Consider the following 25,362-nt stretch of genomic DNA (forward strand, 5'->3'; position numbering starts at 1 on the left):
AACTGCAGGTACAGTTGCAGCGGGTCTTGATCCATGACTCACTGCGAAAATGACAAATAAACATCAGTTTTGGTGTCTTTCTTATCAACTTCCCCAACTCTGAATTTGAAAGTGCTGGAAATGTTTAAACTGTTCTGTTTTATGAAGCGACACTCGAGATCTTTCATAGCATTTGATTATATATTTGACGAGTTTAAAGGATGTTAATCAACAATCAACTTGCTCTGTAATTTTTGTAACGTTTGAATATATTCAGTCACACAAGTTAGGAACCCCTAAATTCGGAGGACACATTTATGACCAAAGAAAAACTAGCCTGTGTCTCCTTTTCCTTTTTCTCTTACCAGAGGGCAGTGAGTCAGTCACCAGAGAGTCTGTGGTTTCAGGCCACACAAGCGTCAGCACCACTGTGCCCATTGCTCGCTTCTCAGAGGAAGAGAAGAAGGTGTCTCTCATTAAAGCCCCACATTATGAAGGTATCGGCCCGGTGGATGAGTCCGGCATCCCTATTGCCATTCGCACGGTGAGATCATGCGTACAGGGAGCAAAGCCTGTGTCTTCTTTTTACAGACTGTTTCAGTTCGGTACTTTGGTGGGACTCGCTGGGAGTGACTTTTGACCGATTTCTGCTGTCTTGATTTGTGATCAGGTTCACAAGAGAGGGATTATTTTCAGCTGTCAGCAGCTTTTGACCCCTTATTAAGAGCCCTTTCTTACCCACTCTCACTATCTCAGTATCTCTTTTACTCTTCCTCTGTGTGCTAGTTATAAAGATTAGCTTCAGTGCTGCGAGGTCCTCGCTCCCTACTCGTCAAAGGGTGTGCGCCTCTGTGCTATCTCCGCTCAGGCTCCCTATGCATTCACACTTCACTCAGTTGTCCGCTCCTTGAGGAGAAGCATTTAAAGGCAGATGCACTGAAGTACAGAAAGGAATGACAAGGAGAAACCGGAAGAGAGGGAGACAAAAAAACATATACGAGGGAAAATGTTGAGGAGAAAAAGAACGAAGCAAATGCTCCCTGTTGTGAGCAGACAAGCATTTTTGCGGCCACTCTGTTTGGTAACCGTGGAGAGTGAAGTGGTAATTGGCCTGTCCATTGTCTGTGCCAGTGATACATGCACAGTCACACACTGCCTCCTCCCCGAACAGAATCCAGGCACAGTGTTCAGTGTTACTGAATAAAGAAAGGATTAAGGGTCTGCCATTTGTGAGCTCCTCTTTGAAGTGGCTTTTAGATCTATACTGTTTACACAAAGACGCACATTTCTCCTGGAGTTACCAGGCCCAGTAATAACTTTGGTTTTGTAGCAACATGGCTTCTGTGGTGCTAAACCCAACCTGCTGCCACGGTTTGCTGAGAGCATCCCCTTAACATGGACAGACACTCATGACTAAAACCCAAAACTAATAGCCATGGCCGATCATGAAGCAGCTGGTGCCGTTTATTTTTTATGGTTATATACTCTGTATGTTTGGATCAGTCATATACTATCATTTGATTCTTGACTTTTTGCTCTTCTTTTTGTTAATAACTGGTCAAATTTGATAGACTGACAAATTAACTCAAAAATGTACTACTACACAAAAAAAGTTATTATTCTATCTGAGAGTAAATTGCATTCACCAATATTGGCTTTATGTCTTTATCTCATAAAAGGAGATAACATTTCCATTTGTGTCGCTCTCTTTTAGCCCATGATTATGAAAAACATGGGCTGTGTTTCAGGAAGAGGACCTTTCGTTATAGAGTTGGGGGATAAGGGGGAATTGTTTGTTTATGGTTCCGCTGTTAAGTAATCTGTACATTTTTTATCGGATTTTTGTCTGACTTTGTTTGACCACTGCAGCTGTACTTTTGGTGTCAAATGAATTCATGTCTAAGGCACGAGGGGGAGGTTTTATCTTTGGCTTATCAGCTTATTCAAGTCTCATATGGTTGAATTTTCTGTGTGTGAAATATGAATCCCTACAGAGGGATGTGTTTTCTTGGCTAACTCTTTGTGAAAGTGTGGGAAATGTGATCATTTCTAACTTAAGCCACGCGGTTTCTTTAGCATCTCGCAGCACAATAATCCTCATGTTTATTTCTCTTCCTGCAGACGGTGGACAGGCCCAAGGATTGGTACAAAACTATGTTCAAACAGATTCACAAAGTTCACAAAGCAGGTAAGGCCACACTGAAGCTCCCTGTACGACTGAAAGGCCTCATTATGTGCCGTTTGTTGATAATGATGTCGAGGAGGTCTTGTGTGGAATTTGTCGTGTATGCATACAGATTGTACGCGTGTACGTGTCTGTACATGCCAACTCTTGTTAAACCAATAGACCCAAAACAAGCTCAGAGCCACAACTCATTAGTTGTGAACGACAGAATCTAGAGCAGAGGATGAACGGAGCGAAACCTCTAACGGACACACGGAGCTGCCCTGGGAAATCTGCTCTGATTTTGTGGGCATGAGAGAATCGTACAATCAGCACAAGGCCTGATTGTTTTGAACTGCGCAGCCCTTTTTTTATGACAGCCCAAACAGAAACACACATGGACTGTTTTATGGTGGCGGAATATCATTTGAAGGCTTGCGGTGGTTTTGATGCATTGCGTAGAGTTACTACTTCAGACAGTCCAGCAGATTTATGAAGCAGTTCTCCAGAGATACCACAGTCTAACTGTGGCTAACTTATACTGTAAAGTTTGTGTATTTTCTTCTTGAGCTTCTTCAGTTCAGCAAGATGCTATCATTAAATGTCAAAAATTGACCCACCGGAAAAACAAATATCTGCATATGGTAAGAGGTGGAGTAGACCTTGTTGCTTTGGTAGTTATCAGTCCTCCACTGTGAGTAATAGTTTCTTTTGGAAACTACTTTGTAATTGTGTTTTTTCCAACTGAGTAGCCGTCCTGACAGTTTGTACCCCTGTGTGATATAAAGGATGTTTGCGCTTGCATCCCACTTAGTCTCTGCTCCCCTCCTCTACAGATGATGACTATTCTGATACATACAATGCAACATACGCTTTCATAAACAGTGGTAAGACTTTCTTTTGATGTCACAGAAGTTGTGTTTCAAACAATAAGTCATTTCTTCCCAATCTATATGTCTCCTCCTTTCTGGCTTACTGGCTTCATTACTTCTCCCTCCTTTGTCTCCTCCGTCCTGTCTTTAACAGATGACCACAGCTTGCCCTCCGGTGCCACCATGGCTCACCCACCTCCTCGAACCCATACATACAGGCCTCTCTCCAAGAGCCCCTCGGACAATGGAGGGCAGCTGGGGCCTCGGGCGCCTTCGCCCTCCCCTGTGCCCCCACCCCCTCCGCCCATGCCATCCCTCCTCCAGCTTAGGGCCAGAGACAGCGACCGTGATAAAGATTCACCAGACATGTAAGAGAAAATTCCTCCTACTTAACAGCTAAGTGTTATTGAGGTACGGACTGCAGCTGTACCAAATACAATGACTCACCACAGCAGATGTTGACCACTGGGATAAGTCTGCTTTTTATCCACTTATTTTGAGCAGCATTCTCTGCCTGTGTTTAGATTTTGGCATGAACTAAAGTGATGGCCATTTCCCATATCATAGTTAAAAATGAGAGTGTATTAATTGAAATCCTTTTTCATGCAGCCTTTTCCAAAGTGGGACAGCTGACCTCGCTACATTTTGCCAAACAGAACCATAGAATGGGGGATCAGAGTTTATGGGACTCAGAGCCGTATGCAGGAAGAGTCACAAAGCCAGTTTAATGTGTGTTTGTGTATGTGTGGGTGTAGTTATGGGTGTGGGTATATGTGACACTACTACCACTGCTGCTCTGATACCATAAGGCCAGCGAGCCATTTAAACGCACAGACAGCCTCTAAGTGTGATGTAAACCAGTAAAGCAAACAAAAATGGAACATTGAAGGTCTTGTCTTTGCACCATTACAGTGCTTTTACCATTCTGAGAAAAGGCTTAAATGTCAGGATGTTTTCTGTTTTCCCTGCACCAGGAACGAATGGGGTCCTCCTGACAGGAAAGTGGACACACGAAAATACCGCGCTGAGCCCAAGAGTATTTTTGAGTACGAGCCCGGGAAGTCTTCTATTTTGGAGCATGAAAGACCAGTGAGTATTTTTTTTTTTGTTAATTACTCTGACCTTTTCATTGACGAAATTTGTTAAAAGAGCTTCTTTTGCTGGCTTCAAACACAGCCATCTCGTAGGTTTGTTTTATGGAGGTTTCTGAGCTGAGCAGAATGTTCAGAGAAAATATGTTCAGAGCAAAACACTGTAAAAATGATGCTACATACAAGATGGATAAAGCAAGAAAGTGGTCACAGCTTATGTAACTCTTACTCACCTGTCTATAAGACAGATTGTGTTACATGTCATATTTTACAATATAGCCTTTCCTGTATTCGAGACAGCGTGGGCGTTAAAAGCGAATGTTCCCGGTGCCGTATCCCATAGTGACGGTAAAAGCTGTGAACTCTTGTGTGGGGTGAATGATAATGCAGACGGCAGAGAAAATAATTTTTTTTACAGGGGGCGCAGCAACAATAATGGGTGGTATCTAAGATGAGGACATGATAATGAGGAATGTGTTACCGACGAGGACCCTGTTCAAATAAGTGTGAAGGGAAGCTTTTTGTAGAGGTTTGACATTTAATGTGATGTGTGCAGAAAGCGCTCTCAGGGCAGTAATGCATGAGTCAGTTCCTGATCAAGGCAATAAAAGGAGAAAAAGCTGAAGACAGTACCCACGCTGGCTCATCTGCACCCTGCTCAGTGTCTCTTTCCTCCATTATGCAACGACAAAAGTGCCACCAAAAAACATTATTTTCTGCAGTGAAGCATCTTTTGAGCAATGATCAGATCTGTGAAACGACAATTATCTATTTTTTTAGGATTTTTTTCTTACCTTCCATGTATTGTAGTTGGTCGTGTGCGTTGTATTTGTGTGAATGGCAGTCTCTGCTCAAGGCGGATAACACTCCCAGCAGTGTTTCATTTGGCATTTTCATGTGCAAATAAGGTTAGAAAGAGCTGTGGTGCAGCCGTTTTTGTTTTTTTGTTTTTTTTTCAGCCAACAATATGTAGAATTGAATATGCAGTAGTCCTTCAACTCATAGGTTAAATACAGGTGAAAGAAGAAGGAAGGAACAGAAAATAAGTGTCGGAATCAAATGAAGCAAATGAGACACACACACACACATATATATATATATATATAGTTAATTTTGTCTATACTTTTACAAAAATACATAATTGTATATAAAAGATATAAAAATAAGAAGGAACATATACATAAGATACAAAAGTATACAAATAAAGAAAGAAAGAAGTATGAAAAAATAAGCGTACAAAATATACAAAATAAGTATAAATATACAAAAACATGTTTTTTTTCTGTTTAAAAGCTTACAAAAAATGCATTTGCATTTAAAAACAAGAAGTAGAGTACAAATTAAACAAATAAGGGAGACGAGATAAACTGAGTTATTGAACATTAAATGAGAAAATGAGATGAGGTGTTGTTTTTTATATATATTTTCAGCACCCTGTAAAAGATACACCTAAGCCCGGAACTCTGAATATTTTGCATTGTGAGATTTGACAAAGTAAAGGTTGGATGATAAGAGGGGGAGAATGTTTGTGCCATGGCCAGGTAAGACAAATTAATTGCTTTATCACCTACAAAGACGAGGCCATTGATAGAAATTTGTAATGAAACGCAGCAAAAAGGTTTTGAAATGTAAAAACAAAAAAGGCAAAGTTAAAAGCCATGAACAGTGTTTCGTCGACTGCTCTGCTGGTTAATTGGCTAATGGTGCTCTTTTTCTAACGACTGACACTCAGCCTGAGCACCATATGGAGGACGGCGCTTGTCTGGCTGACTGTGATATCCCATTGGTCACTCGTGAAATGTAGAAGTGAAACTTGAGAATGGGGTTATCAACACATTTGTTCCCATGAGCCAGTCTAAATCTTCATCCTGGTTCATCCCGTGCCCATCTTGCCCATTCCTAACCATGAGGTCCATGTCTCTCTCTGTGTGTGTGACTCCCCTCCACATCTCCTTTCTTCTGTCTTTCCTCTGCTTCTTCTCTCTGTCATACTTTCCCAGACCTATGATGACATAGATTTAGAGAACGAGCCTTGGTATAAGTTCTTTTCCGAGCTGGAGTTTGGGCGGCCGGTAAGTCAGGGCTTAGCTACTCCCTCAACCACAATTCTGCCATAGACATACACCAACTGTCTACACCCACACCCGTGACTTTTTTTAAATGTCTCCCCCATTAGGGTGGGGCTAGTTGTTTGGGCATGTGGTACGTGTTTGGTGCAGTGATTCCCTCCCACACACACCCTTGTGACAGGCTGTGATATGTCTCCGTGTTGCTATTTTTTGTTTGTTGGACTTTGTCTGGTTACTAGCAGGCACTAAAATGTGAACACAAAAAGCTGGACAGTTTACATACAGTTGGTTCTGCATCTTTTCCAACAGAAAGCTAGAAAAGCGGCTAAATGGCAGCATGTCCAGATGTTTTAGATGACAGACACATCCATGGTGTCAAAACTACAAAGCACAATAATCAATATGAAGCAGATCCATTTCCTATTGATGCAAATTAACATTAAGCTTTATGAAACAGACTATCAAAGTCAAAATCGTCTGTACAGTTGATTAATCATCTTTTGTACATGCTAACATGCATCATTATCCTACCTTTTATTTAGCCCGTTTATTCCTTCAATCATTTATTCATGCCTGCTAGTAGTTTGTTCCTTCTTTTTACTTTGGTAGTATTCAAAAATGACATGCGTGTCTATGAGCTAATCTCTTTAGCCCCCTCTGCTGGAAATAGTGGTGATAATGTGCTAGTGGCTTGGGGCAGGGGTTGTCTGTAGCCACATACGAGGAATCAAATCACACTGAACTTTCTGATTCATGGAGTTTGACCGGGACGTGCCTCTGTCTCTCACATGCCTCTAGCACATGACATCAGGTGATGACTTGCTGGGCTTATTTGAAATGTTCAGGGGAAATCCCCCCCCCCCCCAAAAAAAAAGCTGACGTGACATTTTATGTTCACAAAAGCCATGTTCAGCTGTGTATTGAGATTTCCACCTGCAATATTTTCAATGTTACCCATCACTCAATAAGCCCACAGTTTTGATGGTTTTCCTACATGCACTGAGTGGTTCTGCCGGCACAGAATCTCGCAGTGTGTTCATAGTTTGAGTGTTTATTGAGATGATGAGTAACGGTATGTTTTGATCGACTGAACACTTGCTTATGTGCACTAGTAAAGCAGCACTAACACATTTGAATTTGCAGGTTATTGCACTCTGCATATAAAGTGCACATAAACTCTGCAGCTTGTGCTTCACTTTGCTTTCTGCTCACAGCTTCTTCTCACACTCTGCATGTGTGTGCCACACGGGTATATTTGCGTGTGTGTGTGTGTGCGGTATAGAGGCTGATATAGTTGGCAACTTGCACAGAATAAAGCATCAATAGGGGACATTAGAACTTGCATATGAAGGAATGTTATTTTGTGTGGGGGGATGTTAATGTTTGGTTGTCTGTAAATGTGTGGAGGTGTGTATAGAAAGAGTGTGTGTTTATTGTGTAAGAAAAGCTCATTTCCAGTCTTTTTGAATGAGTCCATCTGTGGTTACGCAGATTCTCTTAACAGGTGTCACTCTCTCCACATGTTTCTTATGTTTTGGTTTCTCCCCATGATGTCACCACTGCTTCTCCTCCTTCACCTCATCTTCACCTTCCTCCTATTCCTCCTCCTCTCCTCCCCTTCCTGCTCACTGCTGCTGCTTGGGGCTGAAGCCTCCTAAAAAACGGCTGGATTATAATCCAGACATCTCCGCTCGCCAGCGCATCGAGGTAATCTCACATTCATGATCAGTCCAGAAGTGTTGTTAATTACACAGTTTCTAACCTGTCCCTTGAATTGACTCCTTAAAATGTTTAGAAAGTTAGAATTGATTGAAATGAGTGTAAATGTGTGTACCACCAGTGTAGCAGTTCCATGCTGTAACAACACGATTGCCATTTCCTGAAAGATGAGAATGAAAGGCTGTTGACAGTGTGAATTTTAATCGCTGTTTGTTTGCTTTGGAACATGTGCTGGTGCTCTTTTCTTTTCTTTTCTTTTTTTATCTCACAATTGAATTCAGTGCAGATCTTTGGACGTTTGCTACTTTATTGTGTGACTGTAGTGGGTGGTTATAAGTTCCTCACTTTTGCCATTAGAGAGTTTTGCACATTCTTTACAACAAAGACCCATTCCAGTCGATCCATGCCAGATTTTGCAATTCAACATTTACCCCCCTGAGCTGAGCTCATAGCATCCTTTGCTGTATCACCTTTGCCATCATCCTTCAGAGCAGCCCAAGAAAGACCGGACATTTCTTTTCGGTGTGTGCATCAGCAAGCCTCGTCTTGGTCAGGTGTGCCATGTGGAACCGGCATCTGTCGCACCTTTCGCTGGGGGAGTGTTTTGAGTGTGGCACAGCAACAATCGCATGCAGGCTGTGCATTGTAAGCTGCTCTGCCTTAAGTCTTTGTTCGTGCCGACCTCACGTTTCTCTTTTGTTGTCTTCCCTATTTCAGACATCCCTCCATATTGCTCCTGCTGACAAGGCTTCGGAGAGACCTTCAAGGTAACTGCTGTTTTCCTTTATTTTCCTCTGCATCACCCCCATCCCCCTCCCCCATCCTCTCAACAGCAATCCTCCTTGTTGTGATTCAGCACAGTGTCAAAACTCAGCTCTCGCTTCCCTTGTAATTGGTGCAAATATCCAGCATCTGCTATTAATGATGATTTGCAAGGATCAGTGTTTCTCTTGCTTTTTGTCAGTGATATAAGGAAGCTTTTCTCCCCAAGTTAGCCAGAATAAATTAACCCAGAAAACCTATTGATTCTGCCATTCACCTCCTGTCCCTCCCTCAACCCCCTCTTCCTCCTGTGGTCTCTCTCCCTTTCACCAGTGCCCTGCTTATTCAGTCTCATTTTCCTCAGTGAACAGAATGGGGCGACTGGGGATGTGATGAATAGGCCCTGTAATTCATGTCAGTGACATTAAGCGTGTTTGATCTGAATAGAAAACCTCTTGTGTTTCTTTTAAAAGAGTGTTTGAATTGAAATGTAACTCTTAATTCTTGACAAATGTTATTGGGATGATCTTGGATACACTTTGAATATATTCAAGTTTTGCAGTCGGTCCATAAGCAGCAAGTAAATGTTAACCTTTAATGGTAGTTTAGAATGAATAAAACCAACAAAACAACAGCAAAAAGCTTTTTTGCTAAATGTATGTTTTTCCTGTATCCCTGTTAAATGTAGTTAAGGAAAGAGTTTTGTTTTTTTCTATTTTTCTATATCTTTGTCTATTGTGGGTTTGTAAGTTCAATGAATAAAAATAGCAACCTGATGACATTTATGGTACCTGATTCGTTTAACGTCATAGACTGCATTCAATGATGTGATGTCTTCTGAAAGCAGCTGTCGTTGATGTTATTCTTGTAGTGCTGCCAGTGACTACAGGAAGAGAAGGAAGTCTGAGCCATCGAGTTCCCAAGCAAACGCTCAGTCTCAGAGCAGAGCTGCAACTTCCCCTAAACCAGTGGATGCCTACAGGCCCAGCAGCAGCCTAAAAAAGCCCGTCATTCGTTCCTCACCATCCTCACCCTCCCGAGCCAAAGGTACTCCCCCCCCCCCCCCCCGCAGAAGCGTCTCCTTTTTTCTTGAATTTATGTTTCTCCGTGTCTCTTTGTCTTTTCCCCAGACATACATGTGTACTGTTCTTATCACCAGAAAATGAAAGAAGATTTTGTTGTTTTCACAATGTGATGTCTTGTCTGATATGATCGTAAGTTCATTGTTTGCTGGAAATCTGAACAGAAGAAACATCAAGTCATCCTATTTTTCCCGCACTTTTTTTCTTCCCATTTATTCTCCCCCTCCCAGTTCGTCGACCCCCGTTGCTGGGTATTATTGCTTAACCTGCTTTCCTCCTTCTTCTCTCTTACCACGCTGCTCTTATTGGACAACTTGAAGGTGGGGACGCATGCAACATGTATTCAAACAATCTGACCTCCCCAGGTCGTCATGAGAGCTCCTCTCTTCCCCCTGTCCCTTCTGACTCTGATCGTTGCCATGACGATGCCAGCCAGGAAGGCAGCTCCTCCTCTAAGCAGTCTGTCTGTTGTACAACCAGTTGGCAGAGCAAATGCCAGGATGCGGAGACGTGGAGCAGTGCAGAGGAGGTGCCACCCTCCTCTGGCAAGCTCAAGTCACGCAGCTGTGATGACTTACTTAATGATGGGCATTCTGGCTCAGCTGGGCGCAATGCCATGCGCTCCGAAAGTGCTGGGTCACTGGTGTGTGACATGAATCAACCGACAGTATCGGCCTCGGTGCCAGCCTCGACTCATTCGCTTCCCCGTCTCCACCGGCGACGCGCGCACGATTCACCAGGCTTCCTCCAGCTCTATCGGAAAATGCACCAGATTGACCGAGCTCACCTCATCCCGTCTGAAGTCATCCGCTCGGTCCGGGCTCGTATCCTGGAACTAGAGCGCCAACCTCATCTACATCGGCATCGTCTTTCTCCTTGGACGCCCTCGTGGGGTGTGGAAGTGCCACGTGATATGGTGCCAAATCGTATTTCCGAATATGAGAGTCTTATTCAGAAGTCCAAATCCATGCCTAACTTGGGTGATGGTGAGATGCCTTCAGGCACCACCACACCAGGGGGCTCTTCATCTCGTGCTAGCAGCGGGGGTGGCGGAACACCCATTTTTCCAAAACGCCGTTTTTCTATAGAATCGTTACTAGAGGAGGACAATAATGGCAACAGTGGACCCGTACCTGGCAGCATTGATCACTTGCATCGACCTCGTAGTCCACCCGAAGGCCAGCCCCGCGTCGGGCCAGAACCCGGCCGTGGCCAGTCATTTCCCGCTCCTCCTGTTCCCCAAAGCCCACAAGTCAATCCAGACTATTCGGACAGTGAACAAGATGCTGTCGCATCTGACCTCAGCGATTTCATTCAGGTGGAGGGTTCCTCATTTTGCAGTGAGAGTGACTTTGACCATTGCTCGCTAACATCCTCCGAGAGCCTGTACGGCTCCTCCACCCTCCACCATCACCACCTCCGTCACCACCACCACCACCATCACCACCATCATCCTGCTCACCAAAGTCTCGGCCAGAGCCAGGGCTACCAACACCGCCACCTCATCAGCACCTGCAAAGGCCGCTGCCCGGCCTCATACACCCGTTTCACCACCATGCTGCGCCATGAGAGGGAACGAGCACGACAGGAGCACCAGAGACCCTTGCAGCAGAGCCGCAACAGCCATTCCCAAATCCAGGGCTCCCAGTCCCAGCAAGCAATGTCCAAGCTGGCCTTCTTGGTCAGCCCAGTGCCTTTCCGCAGGAAAAAGGGCTCACCACCTACCTCTAGAAGAAGCTGTGGTGGCGGAGGTCGAGGTAGCAGACCCAAGTCTAAGCAGGCCATTTATGAAGCACTAGATGCAGCCTTGAGAGACATTTACGAGCACATTCAAGCGGAGAGAGGCCACAGAAGCTCGAGGCCACCCGATGATAGCATCTTGAGGAGAATCCTGGCTGAGCTGCTGCCAAATGTGCCTGAAAGAAGCTCCTCGTTACGAGGGAGGAGGGGATGTTGGCACGGGGGTCACTCCCCTGCATCTTTGTGCCCAGATGGAAGCCCCACTGGTTATGCTTCATATAGAGGAGAACCCTCCACACCAAGGTTACAGTCACCACAGCTACAGTCACCAATCAGTGCCTGTTATGGACGACCCTTGGAGGCCTCAAACAATAATGAGTATGGAGAGGAGCAGGGCAATGGTCTCTCTTATTCAGGTGGAGATACTATACATATCTCTTTTACAGTATGCACAAGCAGCACTTCATACTGTAGTCATTTTCCTTTCTTTTTAGAGATATGACACACACATGCATGAATACAAAATGACATGAATACAGATTAGAGCCCGACTGACGATGGATATATACACAGTGTATATATTTCTTGTCAAGGTCATTAGAAAAATGATGCGGCCATTGTTTGTCAACTGTCAATCAATATAATGACTTAAACTGCTGGGTAAGTTACCATGGGGACAGCTGTAAACTGCACCACTGTCTGCCCCACTAAAATTTCTACTCATACATCTCTTCTGGATGATGTAATTTACCCGTAAATTACCCCATGCATGCTTTTTCTGCATTCTGCTCGATGGGGGGGAAAAAAGTCTACATAGAGCAGCTAATATTCAGATAATATTTTCACACTTTGTTACCTTAAATCTCCGATAGACTGGTCGATAATATCAGTTGGGCTCTAATACTAAAATGCATCTACGTACTGTATATTCATTTTATTGTCTCTTATTATATTGCCTGCACTTGTTGACCTAAGTCATCTCATTTGTCTGCACACACATCCATCCTTTTCTGTTTATTTCTATGACAACCATTAGAGCTTATTTACTGTAAATTCTCAAAATCTGGCCCTTCATTTAGTAAAAGATAAACCTTTGTCACTTAAATTGAGATCTCTCTGCAGACGATGTTTCGCATTAGAATCATTCTCGTGTAATGGGAGGATTACGTCCTCCAGTGGAAGCCTTTTAGTTTGAGACGCAGGAGAAAATGCCGAGTATGATTGACAGACACACGATGCGTAGCAAATCTGTGCCAAACCTTAGCTAAGGAGAACAATATACCAGTTAGGAGAACGAAAGCAAAATAATGGTTCAAAAACTAAGACAAAACTTTGTTGTCGGAGTGGTGGAAAGGCGTAACGCATCAGTAGCAACTCAGAGAACACACAGTGTGTTATGGATAAAAGAGGAAACAGGATACGTAGCTGAATGGAGGCCTGCTTTTTTCTTCTAATCTAGGAAAGTGAATATTTGAGAATTCACAGTAAATGACTCGGCTTGCAACTCTGTCTCCTTAAAATTAAGTTTCTCTACAACAAAGTTGTTTTCTTATTTACTTTAAGAGGAGGCAGAACTTCTGGTTAGTTGATTTATTTATTGGTTTGTTTATATGTTAACTGCATTGGCATTCGGGCATACGAAGGGCTCGACTCCCGGACTGGCAGCCGTGGATAGGGTTTTTATGAGATGGTGGTTTTGATACTACAAATAAATGATAAGTAAATGTTAATAGGATGGGTTTTTTTCTGGAAAATACCCGGCCAGCGAACATCCTGCTGATATGTTCATCTAAATAAATGTGTTTGCTTTATTCATTTGATTTTAGAGGAGAGTAATTATTTGGAGACTGGGTTGCTGGTTGAAGTAAATTCATCTTAATCATCCTTTTTTTTTTTCTTTTGCATCATTTGGCTGTTTTAAAGACTCATTTATCGAGTCATACATTATGTCAAGATCTTTTTCTTTCTCTAAGTTACCTCCTTGTTTGTTAGCATTTATACAATCTTTTTGGCCTGTACCCCCCTCGTTTCATTTTGAGTTTTTGTGAATTTGTAGCATTGCATGTGTCTATCTGTTCTATGTTGCGTGAAACGTCCAGTCAGTTTCTTTTTTCCTATGAAATGGAAATAAAACTCACCTACTGACCCGAGCTGTCATCCCCTCATTTACCCTTTGGAATGACATCACCACTGTATCATTCAGTATTTTCCCATATCCCATTTTTTGCATCGTAGCTGGTCTGATGGTTGTTACTTCGGTAACTCTTGTTAACTTTTTTTGTCACAGACCAGGATGTTTCCAGGAGTTACTCCACCATGGATGGACGCCACACACCCCAGAGCAGAAGACCCACTCCTGACAGAGAGGTACTACATAAAACACTGCACTGGTGTAGCAACGACAGGCAAACCTTTTCTTTGACTAAACAAAGAGATAATACAGTGCTACTCTTAAAAAAGAAAACATAGTATGAATGGGACATTGGGTCGGAACCAAAAAAAAGGAATTTCTCCCAATAGCGTCGCACAATGAAATGTATAAAAATTCCAAATGAACATGTACATAGTCTTTAGAGTATATGAAGTTAAAGCGGGTGATGCCTGTTGGCTTTCTTTGTCTCGCTCTAGGTCTCCCATAAGCAGATGACACAACTTATTCTGTTCTCTCTCCTTCATCAGAAACAGCCTGCAAGAGCCATTTATGATTTTAAGGCACAAACAGCTAAGTAAGTACCGCAAGTATAACCGTGCACGCACAGGGAAGCCGAGCTTTAAAGCATCGTTGTTCTATCTACGGCTCATTAACACGTCAACAGTTTGCTGCATTAAATGTTATCATTTCAGATTGTTTTTGTTAAGCTCTTTTTTTTCCATTGTTTACTAAGAAAGCGCTCCTATCACAACTCCCCACCACGTGCGGATGGCTTTGACACGTTTCTTTTTCTCAGTCTTTTAATGTTTGCATGAACAAATGCTCACTTTTACCCTATTGTGCTTCCATAACACCTATGAACAAGAAATGCCGCACATGTGATGGTGTTATTTATTGTTTCCTGTTGTCTTAATGCTTGATCAAATATGCATGCAAAGACATTTCACCTACTGGCCTTTGTTTCAGGGAGTTGACATTTAAAAAGGGGGACGCGGTGAACATCATCAGGCAAATAGATAACAACTGGTATGAAGGGGAGCACCGAGGACGAGTGGGAATATTCCCAATAGCATATGTAGAAGTAGGTGTGCTACTGTCATGGGACTCTATGTGAATACTGCAACTTCTTCCTGTTGTATTCAAAGGTGCAGTTCCTGCACCACCACGCAAACTCTTGTTTACACTCATTTTCACACATACGCAGAAGATGCCGTCCTCAGAAAAGCAGCAGCCAATCCGTCCCCCTCCTCCAGCACATGTCCGAGAGATCGGAGAGGCGGTGGCACGATACAACTTCAATGCCGACACAAACGTGGAGCTTTCACTGAGAAAGGTAGCTATTCTCGATTTATTTTATTTTATATGCTTGTGATCCTCCACTTCATTAGTATGAGACAAAAACCGTGTTCTTTGGGAGCCAAACTTCTGCAGATCTTCTCAGTCTTTGACTAATTTGAGTCTCAAATTCAGCATCCACTTATAACATGAGGTGATTATTTTCAAGCGGACTACTAGATATCGATTATATTTATGATGCAACTAAAGATTTTATTCCTAAATCTTAGCTACTTAGCTACCATAGCTACTTTTGCTTGGACAATATATTGCAAAAAGAAACCACTTGACCAAAACAATAGATAGATATTGAGACATCTAAACGGGTGTACACAGACTTTAATTCCTTTATGAGACAGCATTGTTTCAGTCCAGTTTGTCTACGGGTAGACCCTTTTGTTAATTGCAGCTTTTAAGATTAGATCCGTTGCTACTTTTCCTTTCGACTGATTGTAAGCAAAGTTCACATCCCATCTTGTTCACATTAATGGGTGCTCTTATGGGGCAGTGAAATGAGGCATTGAAAGCAAAATCAATCACCATATCTTCACCTCGGCTGGTTCACTGTGGCTTAATGTCTGTGTGGAGGAGAGGAGCTGCCCGAGCCCTGTCCCCGGTGAAAATCTGACAGAAAGAGCAGACGAAAGAAGGGAAGCGGCTCAACCAGAGAAGACAGCAAAAATGTCTCAGCCTTTTTAGCGTGTCGTGTTTTGTTTTCATTTTCCTGAGATGCTTCATATAGTCTTATGGCGGTACCCTTCTGGGTTTATAATGTCTTAAATGCAGGTGACACTCTTGTGTTAACAAGTATACTTGTAAACATAACGTGCAGTGTCGGGATAACATGATTACAGTTTGATTATCATACTTCAATTCAGTGCCATTACTGTGACGGGCCTAATTAGTGTAGTGGTAGAGTAGTAGTTTAGTAGAGCTTTATTTGCTACAACAACACTGAGGTGTAACTGTGAACTCTGTGTGTGTGCGTGTGTGTGCGTGTGTGTGTGTGTGTGTGTGTGTGTGTGTGTGTGTGTGTGTGTGTGTGTGTAGGGTGAGAGAGTGATTGTGATGAGGCAGGTGGATCAGAACTGGTACGAGGGGAAGATCCCAGACACAACCAAACAGGGAATCTTTCCCGTGTCCTACGTTGACATTGTCAAGCGCTCTCCGTCCAAGAGCTCCACCCACCACGTGGATCCACACGGTTACCATGGCAACAGGACACCTAGCTCCACACCCGTCAAGGTAAGACAGTGAAGGACTCGTGCTCTTTTCGGACTATAATAGATGAACAAGCTATAGAAAGGAGCTACAACACTTAAGCAATAGTGCACTTTGAGCTGGTTTAGATCCTCCCTGACCATTTAAAACGCACTCAAAGCACACAAGGTACTTCTCTGTTCTAGTTTTATTCATCACCCTCTGTTCCCTCTTTCTCACTTTACTTCCATGGAGCTCTTCTATCACCTACCTCCATCTTCCATCATATGTGACCTCCCTTCCCCTCAACCCCCTTTGAGAAGGCCTGACCTGCAAGCTGTCACCAGTGAGTGGCTGTGCCTCACAATGGAACCATCACCATCCACCCCAGCCCAGTCCCTCACGACCACCCCCGTGCCACCCACACCACCCCCTCTCCCCACTGACCTTGGCTCTTTTCTCATGGCGCAAGAGCCACGGGCGATCTCACCGGTTCAGTCACAAAAAACGTTCACCCTTTCACGTCCGTCACTTCTCACAGAGAGTGACCCCACAGATGTCCTGCCTTTCTCTCAGCCTTCTCCTCCACCTCCTCCTCCTCTTCCTCCAGCCGCCACTCATTCCTCATTCACCTCTTCACTTCCTGACTCTTCACTTCGACATAACAGTGGGAGAGGGTTACTTATCTCAGAAGGAGCCCAGCCGGTGTGCAGTAGTAAGCCAGAGATTCCCACACAACTGCCAGAGCAGCACAAGTCCAGTGCTCATGTAAGCCAAAGCAGCAGAACCCCTGCCATTGAGTTGCATGTCAAAGACCCCTATGACGAGCTGTTGTCTATGATTCTGGATGGTTCCAGCAGCACAGATGATGGTGACGTTTTAAGAGGACCTTCAGTAGATTCTCCTACCGCCAAGCTGATCAGTGAGTATCAGAGCGGTCTGTTCCAGAAAAAAGATGAACAATCCCATCAGGCAGTAGCGAAGCCGCCTGCGGTCGCAGCAGCAGGCGACTCACCAGGCAGCAGTTGGTTAGAGGTGCAGTTCCACAAGCCTGTAACAATGAAGCCCCTGCCCATTTTGTGGGAAGAGCAGTCGATATCTCTGAGTGAGCAACCGGTTGATGCTCAGAAGCCACTGTCAGTGGAAGGAAAGGGATACACTGAGTTATTCATAGAGGAAGAAGATGAAGCTGTGATGGACAAAGAGGAAGACGTTAGAGTCTTAAATGAGAGGCTCAGTCCACAGGTAGAGCATGGTGTGAGCTGCGTCTGTTGAGTTTGAAATTGATTGTAAGGGACAAGGATGAGAAAATAGATGTATTCTTTTGCCCTCTCACAGCTGGGTCACTGCATTTAAGTTAGTGATTTACCAGTGAATAATGCACAAATTAACTACACAATTGATCAAGGCATCTATTGATATCGTTAATGTTGGGAGAAATGCAGTTGAAATACAAGTTGAGCCTTTTTTTGTTACTCCACAACAGACGTTAATTTAGCGAAGAGTAAAAACCATTGGTGTTCTGTTGGGGAGGTGTTGGTCCATAACAGGAAGTTTAACATTGTTTCACTTTTTTTCAGCCGATTCAAACCGATTTCAAATGGGAATCCAGAAATTAGTAATAATATTCAGAGTTCTAGTGTTGCATGAGATCACACTGTCCAGATAAAGTGCAGTAATCACACAGCTGATGCTGAAGTCTTAAATAAACTGAACTAATAGTTTAACAGCAGGAGAAGATGAAATTGTAGAAGAGAGATGAACTGTTTTGCAGAAGTCTTTTAATGTCAGTTACTGTTTTTTACTGTTTTTCCATCTTATTTCCCCTCCATGTCCCTTCTGAGGTTTATTAATGTACCAACACAACAGCATTAAAGAAAGCCTGATGTTGTCATCTTGTGACTCCGCTTCGGCGTCCCTGTGTATGTCTTCACCTCCGTAGGCTGAAGTCTCTCCTTCCGCTATGAGAGAGTTTCCTGACTCCAGTCTCGTCTCACCCTCCACATCACCACCGCAAACCGTCACATTTCCTCCGCCTTCTCCGCCTTCTCCGTCCTCTTTGTCCCGGTCACGGCATCCCGACCACAGCATCCTCCCTCCCTCTTCCCCTGCCTCCCCGCGGCCCCCGTCCCTTCCTCAGCTCACGACGTCTCCACTTCCCCCAGTCTCTTGCCCTCCCCTGCACATCTCTCACTCCTCCTCAGATGGTCCCTCGCAGCACTCCGCCTCTCACCCCTCAAGCGCTCCCTGTCTTTCTCATGCAGTCACACCCTGCCCTGTCTCAAAGTCCGTTTCACCCCCTCCTACCTCGTCTCCCTCTAAAACTGCCTCACCCCCCCTCTCCACTCCACGCTCTCCCCCCGCCGCTCCCACTGTGCCACACCCTGGTCGTAGGTCTCCCAAGGTGAAGGTAAAGCCGGAATGTGGGGGTGAAAACTATGTTAGGAACTCATCTAACAATGTTTCCCTAACTATTATGCTGTTGATAGTAGTGGAGCTGAGAGTGAGACTATAGTTTATTGGTGTGATGAAATAACATTTCTTCTCTAATTAGTCGTTTACTGATCTGGGGAGAAAAATGTCTGGACTTGTTTTCTGCTTTTGTATGTTTGATATGATTTTAAACTGGGTGTCTTTAGATTTTGGCCTGTTTTGCAAGGACTATAAGAAAAGTCTGGATTTTGGGGGAACTGAATGATTAATCGCAGTATGCACACTAACTTGCATCGTACAGTAATTTAGCATAAAAGCACCAACATGGTGTCGTGTGGACGGCAGAAAACGTGCTTAAATAAGCCAGTGTGAGACGCTTTTTGTGGTTGCTCTGCGGTGCTATTAGGAGGATTTTCTCTGGCATCAGCATGTTGATTGATGATGTTTACAGCATGTCATTAGATTTTTCTGCTTACAAGTTCAGCTCATTGTCAAGGTTGCTGACTTGGTTACTGTTGAAGATTATTGGTGTGTGGTCTCTGGTCTTTCTGCCTGTTAAGCAGGATCCAGTTGTTGGTGGTAAACCTCCTCGTAGCCCCATCTTGTCCCGGAGGTCCTATCTGTCACCCGTTAGAGGTCGAAGGGTAGGGGACTGCACTCATGCCTCTGTGCAGGAGGGAAGACTTTAGAAATCACCTTGTCTTTCATGATTGATCACCACACACTTTGTCATATGTATACTGTTTCTCTTCATATGGTGTAATTTTCCAGATTGAAATGGGAAATTTTCATGAATAATGAGTGGAGAAACAAAAAGTCTTTTCCCCTTAATGGAGCCCCCACAAATGGCACATTGTGATTTATGTTCTGTTTCTCTCTTTCTCTCCTTACCTCAGCGGTTAGTCCAGGATGCGCTTCACGGTGGAGGAGACCCGTAAGTGATAGTTGTTAGAATTTGCATTATGATTAAGGATAGGATGAAGCCGTGTGCATTCTTTGAGCAGTAACGGTGATTAAAGCAGCAACACCCATACAGTTGAGTTGTCCTGAATGTTCCCAACGCAGGTACCAGGCTCTGTACAACTACATACCTCGCAACGAGGACGAGCTGGAGCTGAAGGAGGGAGACGTTGTTGATGTGATGGAGAAGTGCGATGATGGCTGGTTTGTTGGTAAGGTTACAAAATATGTCAACCACCAAAAGCATGCCGATTGTTGCCATTTGTCAGGAAAACCTAAAACATGGTCAGCCATTGACTTCATAAATATGTCTCATACATATGGTCATACATTGTCGTGCCTCCGAGCAGCCGCAAAGTGGCAGACAGCACGAGCCCTACATGAATTACTTCGATTACTTAGACCTTTAGTGAAATACATCGAAGACACGAATCTGATCGTAAATGCAAACTAGAAATGCTGGGCATCAAAAACTGTGGTAACTGTGGTATTAGGAATGGAAGAACAGTGAAGTGAGAGGGCAAAGGAGAAATTATTTTCCCAAGACCGACAGAAACACAAAGATTTGTGTGTGCAGTACTGTGCAAAAGTCTTCCGGCAGCCCTCATATCTCACCTTTCTTACCTTCTTTTCCTCTTACCTTAAAAAAACGAGTAATCGATGCGATAACTTGTCCATTTTATCTTTTCACCTTACTCTCACTGCGCCTCCAAGATGTCTTCTCTTCAGTTCATCTTGATTTTGGGATGTTATTCCAGGCATTTATTGGACTTCGGAAAGCTCAGTTAGCTGCTCCAACAGGTTAACAACTTCTGTTGCCATGGTGATGCATCATAACTGATGTAAAAAATTGCCAGTTACCAGCAGAAGCCATTACAGCATTACAGCATCAAAACCAACACCGAAAAATGCTCCAAATTTTATTTTATTTTTTTCTTCAACAGAATAATAGCTCAGTAGAAAGACACAGTATGTCCAGATAATAATAATGTTGAGGTCCGGGCTCTAGGAAGGATTCATCTCTCCATCAGGCCTGTTGCCACTGACTCTCAGTCCTGTTCTTGTGTCATTTGGCATAGCTCAGCCTTTTCGCCCCATTTCCCTTCCTTAACCCATTTAGACCTGGAAAGCATTGCCGCATTTCTACCTTTAAAGCCGGGGGCGCTGTTGCGTTATTCTACCATTAAGGCCGGGAAAGCGTACACGTCTTTTTCAGACGGTAGCGATTGTGAGGAGTTTCTTGGCTTTGATGCTGATGATGAACGTGATGACCCAATTGATCGAGATTTATGGCTAGCACATATGTTTGAAGATGACGATAATGGCGAGGATGATTTTAAAGGGTTTGAATGTGAGTGGAAGACTGACAATTGCCACCGTAATCGACGGAGAGATTTCAACCGCACACCAGGGGTGAAAGTGGATTTACCTGCAGATGCCACACCGTTGCAGGCATTTAATCATATTTTTACTGAGGAGCTTTGGGCGCATCTCGTTTTCGAGACGAATAGATACAGTGAGCAGGTACTTCAGACTCCAGCTCGAGCAAAGATGGCAAGGTGGTCACACGTAACTGTGCCGGAGATGAAAACGTTTATTGGAATGTGTATGGGCATGGGACTCCTTGTGCTGCCAGTACGAAGAGATTACTGGCAATAAAATAAATAGATAAATAAATAATTTAAATATAAAATTAAATTTTATTTTATTTTAATTACTGTTTTCTAATTGAAAATAGTGCTGTTCCTGCACTTTACTTTTTCCATTTTCTATTTTCGTGAAGGTGTATGTAAATAAACTCAATTTCCAAAGAAAGCCACAGGTGTAAGCTCTCAAATACTTTTTGAATTTTGTTTCTATCTGCTACAGAGGCTGAGAAATCAATCATTTAGTAGGCGTTGACACTCCAGAAAAACTTCAGGTTATTAGGGGGTCTTTCTGAAATCGCCCATAGGTTTTACAGGCATTCTTTTCCAGGCGTTTTAGGCCTAAATGGGCTAAGACTAGCTTCTTCACAGCCAGCCTTCCATGTCGAACACTTCTGATGAGGCCTCAGTCAGCAGCAGGTGGGATAGGATCAGCTGCAGGACTGCGTGTGTTTCCCTGGTCTTCACTAGCCTGGCTGACGCGTCCACATCTCGATGAGATGGTGGTCTGGGAACTAGGTGTGCATTTTCTCGTATTTGAGGCGTGGTTTACGAATGCCTAGAGCCGTTTATTGGGCGCTACGAATGTCTATCAAATGGCGTCTGGTTCTTCCCATGCTGCTTTGCGCGCGATTCATAGCCAATTGTATCACTTATACCAGATGACGTATGTAGAGCGACAGAAATTCGACAAGGAAATACATCCTTCTTGGCAATGAAATCTTTCAACGCCAAACGTTGCTCTTTTTTAAAAGTAAACTTGCGTTCTAAGCTACTTAAAATACTTTCTAAGGCTGCATCGAACGGTAACGTTGTGTCCGCTGCCATGTTGGATTAACACTCTACAAGCTTCGGTGTCGCGCATAGACGTCGTCATCGTCTTGCTATCTTTCCCCCCCCCCCCCCCCCCCCCGTTCTGTGATTGGTTCCCTAACTCAGGCAAAAATAAGGGCGGTGGTTTCCAGGCTGGACACATGGATTAACAAACAAAGACACTCGGGTACAAGAACAGGACTGAAAATTGAAGAAAAATCAGCCAAAGTCTAAAAACTCCAAAGACGAACTATAAAAGACCTTCAGAAAGCCTGAAGAACTAATGCTAAAGACCATTTTGCACTTTACTTTACACATCAAATGCACATGTTATACGTCAGACAGTAGAAAAGAAAACCTTCTGTGTTGTATTTAGATAAATGTCAAGCTAAATTACACCACTAGATGTCAGTGTTGTTCCGTTAGACATTTATGAGCAGACATCATGCCATGCAGTTCACAGTTAAACCACAGTTTGACCTTTGACTAACACAGAGGATCTGTTTTTGTATAAATCTCGATGAACAGGCAAAGTTTGTATTCCACTGTGAGTGGTGGATATTTCCCCCCACATTTTTACTGTCTCTTCTGAGGCTGAGTAAAGAAAGTCTTCGTGAACTGTAACAATTCTTTCAGGTTTTTCAGCAAAGCCACCCTGAAGGGTCTGAATGGCTTGATTTTCACGTCCTCGTTAATAAAAAGTGAAACATTTAAGAACGTCGTCTGATCTGAACGCACGCCACGACCTCAGCTCTGACCTTCCTCTTGTATTGCTCTTTGTTTGTAAAGGGACCTCTCGAAGGAGCAAGTTGTTTGGAACCTTCCCAGGAAACTACGTGAAGCAGCTATAATGATGATTCCAGACTCTCCGCGGCCCCCCGTCCCCTTTCAGTGACACGTTCCTCGCCGTCAGCACAGCACCCGCAGGACGTCGGCCCAGACCTGCTGCACACTTATGTGTTTGCGTAGATGTGTGGCATGTCAGCTTCACACAGACAGAATCCTTAGCTCTAACTAGCCATCTTTAATGGAAGACTTCTATAAGATGATACTGTTTTTTTAATCTTATCTTTTTACCTTTATTTTTCTATCATGGAAAACCCTAAATTTGTGCTCCCGTCAGTGACCTTTTGACCTGACTTTTGACGATGGTGGAAGAATAGCGAAGGACCGCAGTGATGCTCCCCTTTCTGTTTCATCTGTTTAAGGGCAGTGAGATCACCCAGATCGCCTCCTTTATTTTTTTTTTAGTTTTCTGCAGTAACTCCAATTTAAAAACGTAATTACATTGACCTGCTGTTAATTCCAGTGTTCGGTCACAGCTGTCCCCACAGACTGCCGAGTGTATTTTAAACAGTATTGTGTCGGTTTTTCCGAGCCGTGTTTGGGGGATTTCAGCTAACAAGTTGCATCATCCTGCCGCTTCACAGCGTTACATGTGAAAAAGACTGTGCATGTATCAATGTTATGTGTTACCCAGGGTTTCCATCTATCAGTTACTTCAGATACACGCACCCGAGTTCATGGAGAAATGCTTGACTTGCTGTCTAACCCAAGAGTCCCAGTATAATAGAAAAAACACAAAGATGTTGTTGGTTTTGTTGTTTGCTAATTTTTCACGTTAGGATTGATGCACTTTAACAAAACCTGGACACAAGCTCGTGTTTGTTTTTAAGTCAAACTGCACCTCAGATTTGAGACACTAGAGATTTCTCTGACTGCGGGTCCTCAGGGGACAGAGTCATGCGTGGAACGTGTATGCAGACAGTTTGCTGACATTTTATAGGTATTTTTATTTATTAGAGGATGACTTGTCGATCAGACTGTGTTACATTATGATTTTAAGAAGGATGAACACCACGTTGCTTTTTCTAAATGTATGTTTTCAGCACCTAATTTACATTTGAAGGATTGTTCCTTTTTTTTTCTTTTTTTGTCCAGTTGGGTTCTGATAGAGATAAATAACCTGATGGCTGATGGGGAAATAATGAATTGCCAGGTTTCATGTTTAATGTTAAATTTATTTAAATAAGATACAGAATGAGATAGAAAATGATGAAGACTGCAGTTGAGTTGTTGCAGCTTCTCTGATGGAGTCTTTTATCCCTGCTGTCAGAGTCAGTGGGTAGTGGATCACTGTTCACATGTGTGTATTATTTCAGATAATCGGCTATTTCCTTCTTCGCTTGTCATGCAAAGTAAACACAATCTTTGTTTTGTTTTTTTTTTGCTGTTTTCTCATTTTATGTTTCACAATGGATGTATACTGTCTACAAAGCTATTGTTAAAGCACCTTAAGATATGTTATCATTCATTGTCCCTCACGTCACTCCCTGTCATTCACTATGTCAGCTAGTGTAAGAACACGTGTGTGTGTCTCTGTGTGTGTGTGTGTGTGTGTGTGTGTGTGTGTCTGTGTGTGTGTGTGTGTGCGTGCGTCTGTGCTGTGTTTTGTAAGCCTTTTGTATGAGAGCTGTAAAATGGCCAACATCCACTTGCTTTATAAACTCAGCTTTTTCTCACCCACCATTACATTTGGTTTTCTCTTTCTTTACGTTTCTCTTCATCGGGGGTGCCAAGTTTCACCTCTTTGAAAGCTGTTATTGTTTTAAGAGTCGATGAGGCCAGTTCAACTGGAGTCACTGTTGGTAGACTGAGCTGCGGCGGTGACTGCTGCCTTACATCTGACTCTGATTTAACAGCCATGTATATGTAAACCTCATCTGTGATGCAAAAAAGAAAAAGTCAAATTTATGCATTTGTAGTCTAGAAAACAACATGAAAATGTAAGATAGTGGCCAGAGAGCATAAAGTCGGCAGTGTTTAAGCATACAGTAGGCTTATTGTCTGCCTTTGATATGCGCATAAGCGCAGATTTGGACTTGGGACGTGAATTCGACTCCTGGTATGTTTCTACGTGTAATTAAACATGTAATTCTAATGTTATTCCTGGTAAAAATCAAACTCAGCATACATTCTTGGACCTTAAGTATTTCTACGATATCGTAGCACATGTTTGATGATTTAATGGGGCTGTATTGCTAATAAAATCCAGCTGGTAGATGATATATTTCCTTTTTTATTTTTCAGCTTTTACGGATCAATAATATTGTTAATGACTAAAAAAAAAAGACACCTCATTTAAGAAGTTTAAAGGTAGTCTGTGGAGGTCTGACCATTACTCCGAGCACACAGGTGATCTGATTCATTACAATAGAACTCCACAGTATAAAATGGATCAAATGAGGCAGTTACTGTATCTGCATTAAAAGGATGTGTTGTGACAACATCAGAAGATTAATGGTTTGATCCCCAAATGCCCCAGTTTACATGCCAGAGTATCTC

At 43.2% G+C, this 25,362-nt stretch overlaps 3 protein-coding genes across 12 annotated transcripts in view; all 3 read left to right on the forward strand.

Annotated features, from left to right (window-relative positions):
* sorbs2a (sorbin and SH3 domain containing 2a) overlaps positions 1–24,549 on the forward strand; it is a 60,738-nt gene extending 36,189 nt beyond the window's left edge. For 4 of the 9 annotated variants that reach the window (XM_075463238.1, XM_075463237.1, XM_075463245.1 and 1 more), the window contains 17 exons: positions 348–523; positions 2,101–2,167; positions 2,980–3,030; positions 3,170–3,383; positions 3,990–4,104; positions 6,107–6,178; positions 7,826–7,882; positions 8,612–8,661; positions 9,528–9,703; positions 13,766–13,845; positions 14,107–14,204; positions 14,597–14,711; positions 14,835–14,963; positions 16,016–16,210; positions 19,495–19,532; positions 19,664–19,770; positions 22,807–24,549. In XM_075463238.1, the coding sequence (XP_075319353.1) occupies positions 348–523; positions 2,101–2,167; positions 2,980–3,030; positions 3,170–3,383; positions 3,990–4,104; positions 6,107–6,178; positions 7,826–7,882; positions 8,612–8,661; positions 9,528–9,703; positions 13,766–13,845; positions 14,107–14,204; positions 14,597–14,711; positions 14,835–14,963; positions 16,016–16,210; positions 19,495–19,532; positions 19,664–19,770; positions 22,807–22,868 (1,802 nt within the window). In that variant the 3' untranslated portion in view covers positions 22,869–24,549. Of the gene's footprint in view, positions 1–347; positions 524–2,100; positions 2,168–2,979; positions 3,031–3,169; positions 3,384–3,989; positions 4,105–6,106; positions 6,179–7,825; positions 7,883–8,611; positions 8,662–9,527; positions 9,704–13,765; positions 13,846–14,106; positions 14,205–14,596; positions 14,712–14,834; positions 14,964–16,015; positions 16,211–16,420; positions 16,512–19,494; positions 19,533–19,663; positions 19,771–22,806 lie in introns of all 9 variants that reach the window. The other 5 variants (XM_075463239.1, XM_075463242.1, XM_075463243.1 and 2 more) reach the window with 5 other exon arrangements.
* Positions 9,750–13,845, forward strand: LOC142378577 (sorbin and SH3 domain-containing protein 2-like). Its single transcript, XM_075463247.1, has one exon. It carries the CDS (start codon positions 10,076–10,078, stop codon positions 11,978–11,980), a length of 1,905 nt encoding a protein of 634 aa, XP_075319362.1. The 5' UTR covers positions 9,750–10,075; the 3' UTR covers positions 11,981–13,845.
* LOC142378578 (uncharacterized) lies at positions 17,094–19,487 on the forward strand. Of its 2 annotated transcripts, none has more exons than XM_075463248.1 (3): positions 17,094–17,410; positions 18,108–18,575; positions 19,162–19,487. In XM_075463248.1, exons 1-3 carry the CDS (start codon positions 17,225–17,227, stop codon positions 19,285–19,287), a joined length of 780 nt encoding a protein of 259 aa, XP_075319363.1. In that variant the 5' UTR covers positions 17,094–17,224; the 3' UTR covers positions 19,288–19,487. The 2 variants fall into 2 exon arrangements, with proteins under 2 accessions (XP_075319363.1, XP_075319364.1); XM_075463249.1 differs by having other exon boundaries at positions 18,108–18,569.
* Positions 24,550–25,362: the final 813 nt, after the last annotated feature.

This window comes from Odontesthes bonariensis, chromosome 4 (genome assembly GCF_027942865.1).
Source record: "Odontesthes bonariensis isolate fOdoBon6 chromosome 4, fOdoBon6.hap1, whole genome shotgun sequence".
In the NCBI taxonomy this organism is placed as follows: Eukaryota; Metazoa; Chordata; class Actinopteri; order Atheriniformes; family Atherinopsidae; genus Odontesthes; species Odontesthes bonariensis.

What these genes read in the sequence shown, in the direction of transcription:
- LOC142378578 (XM_075463248.1), top strand. Translation starts at nt 17,225, where the DNA reads ATGAAGCCCCTGCCCATTTTGTGGGAAGAGCAGTCGATATCTCTGAGT. An exon ending in ATGAGAGGCTCAGTCCACAG is followed by an intron (nt 17,411 to 18,107) that starts GTAGAGCATGGT and finishes TCACCTCCGTAG; the next exon opens with GCTGAAGTCTCTCCTTCCGC. An exon ending in GTAGGTCTCCCAAGGTGAAG is followed by an intron (nt 18,576 to 19,161) that starts GTAAAGCCGGAA and finishes CCTGTTAAGCAG; the next exon opens with GATCCAGTTGTTGGTGGTAA.
- LOC142378577 (XM_075463247.1), top strand. Translation starts at nt 10,076, where the DNA reads ATGTATTCAAACAATCTGACCTCCCCAGGTCGTCATGAGAGCTCCTCT.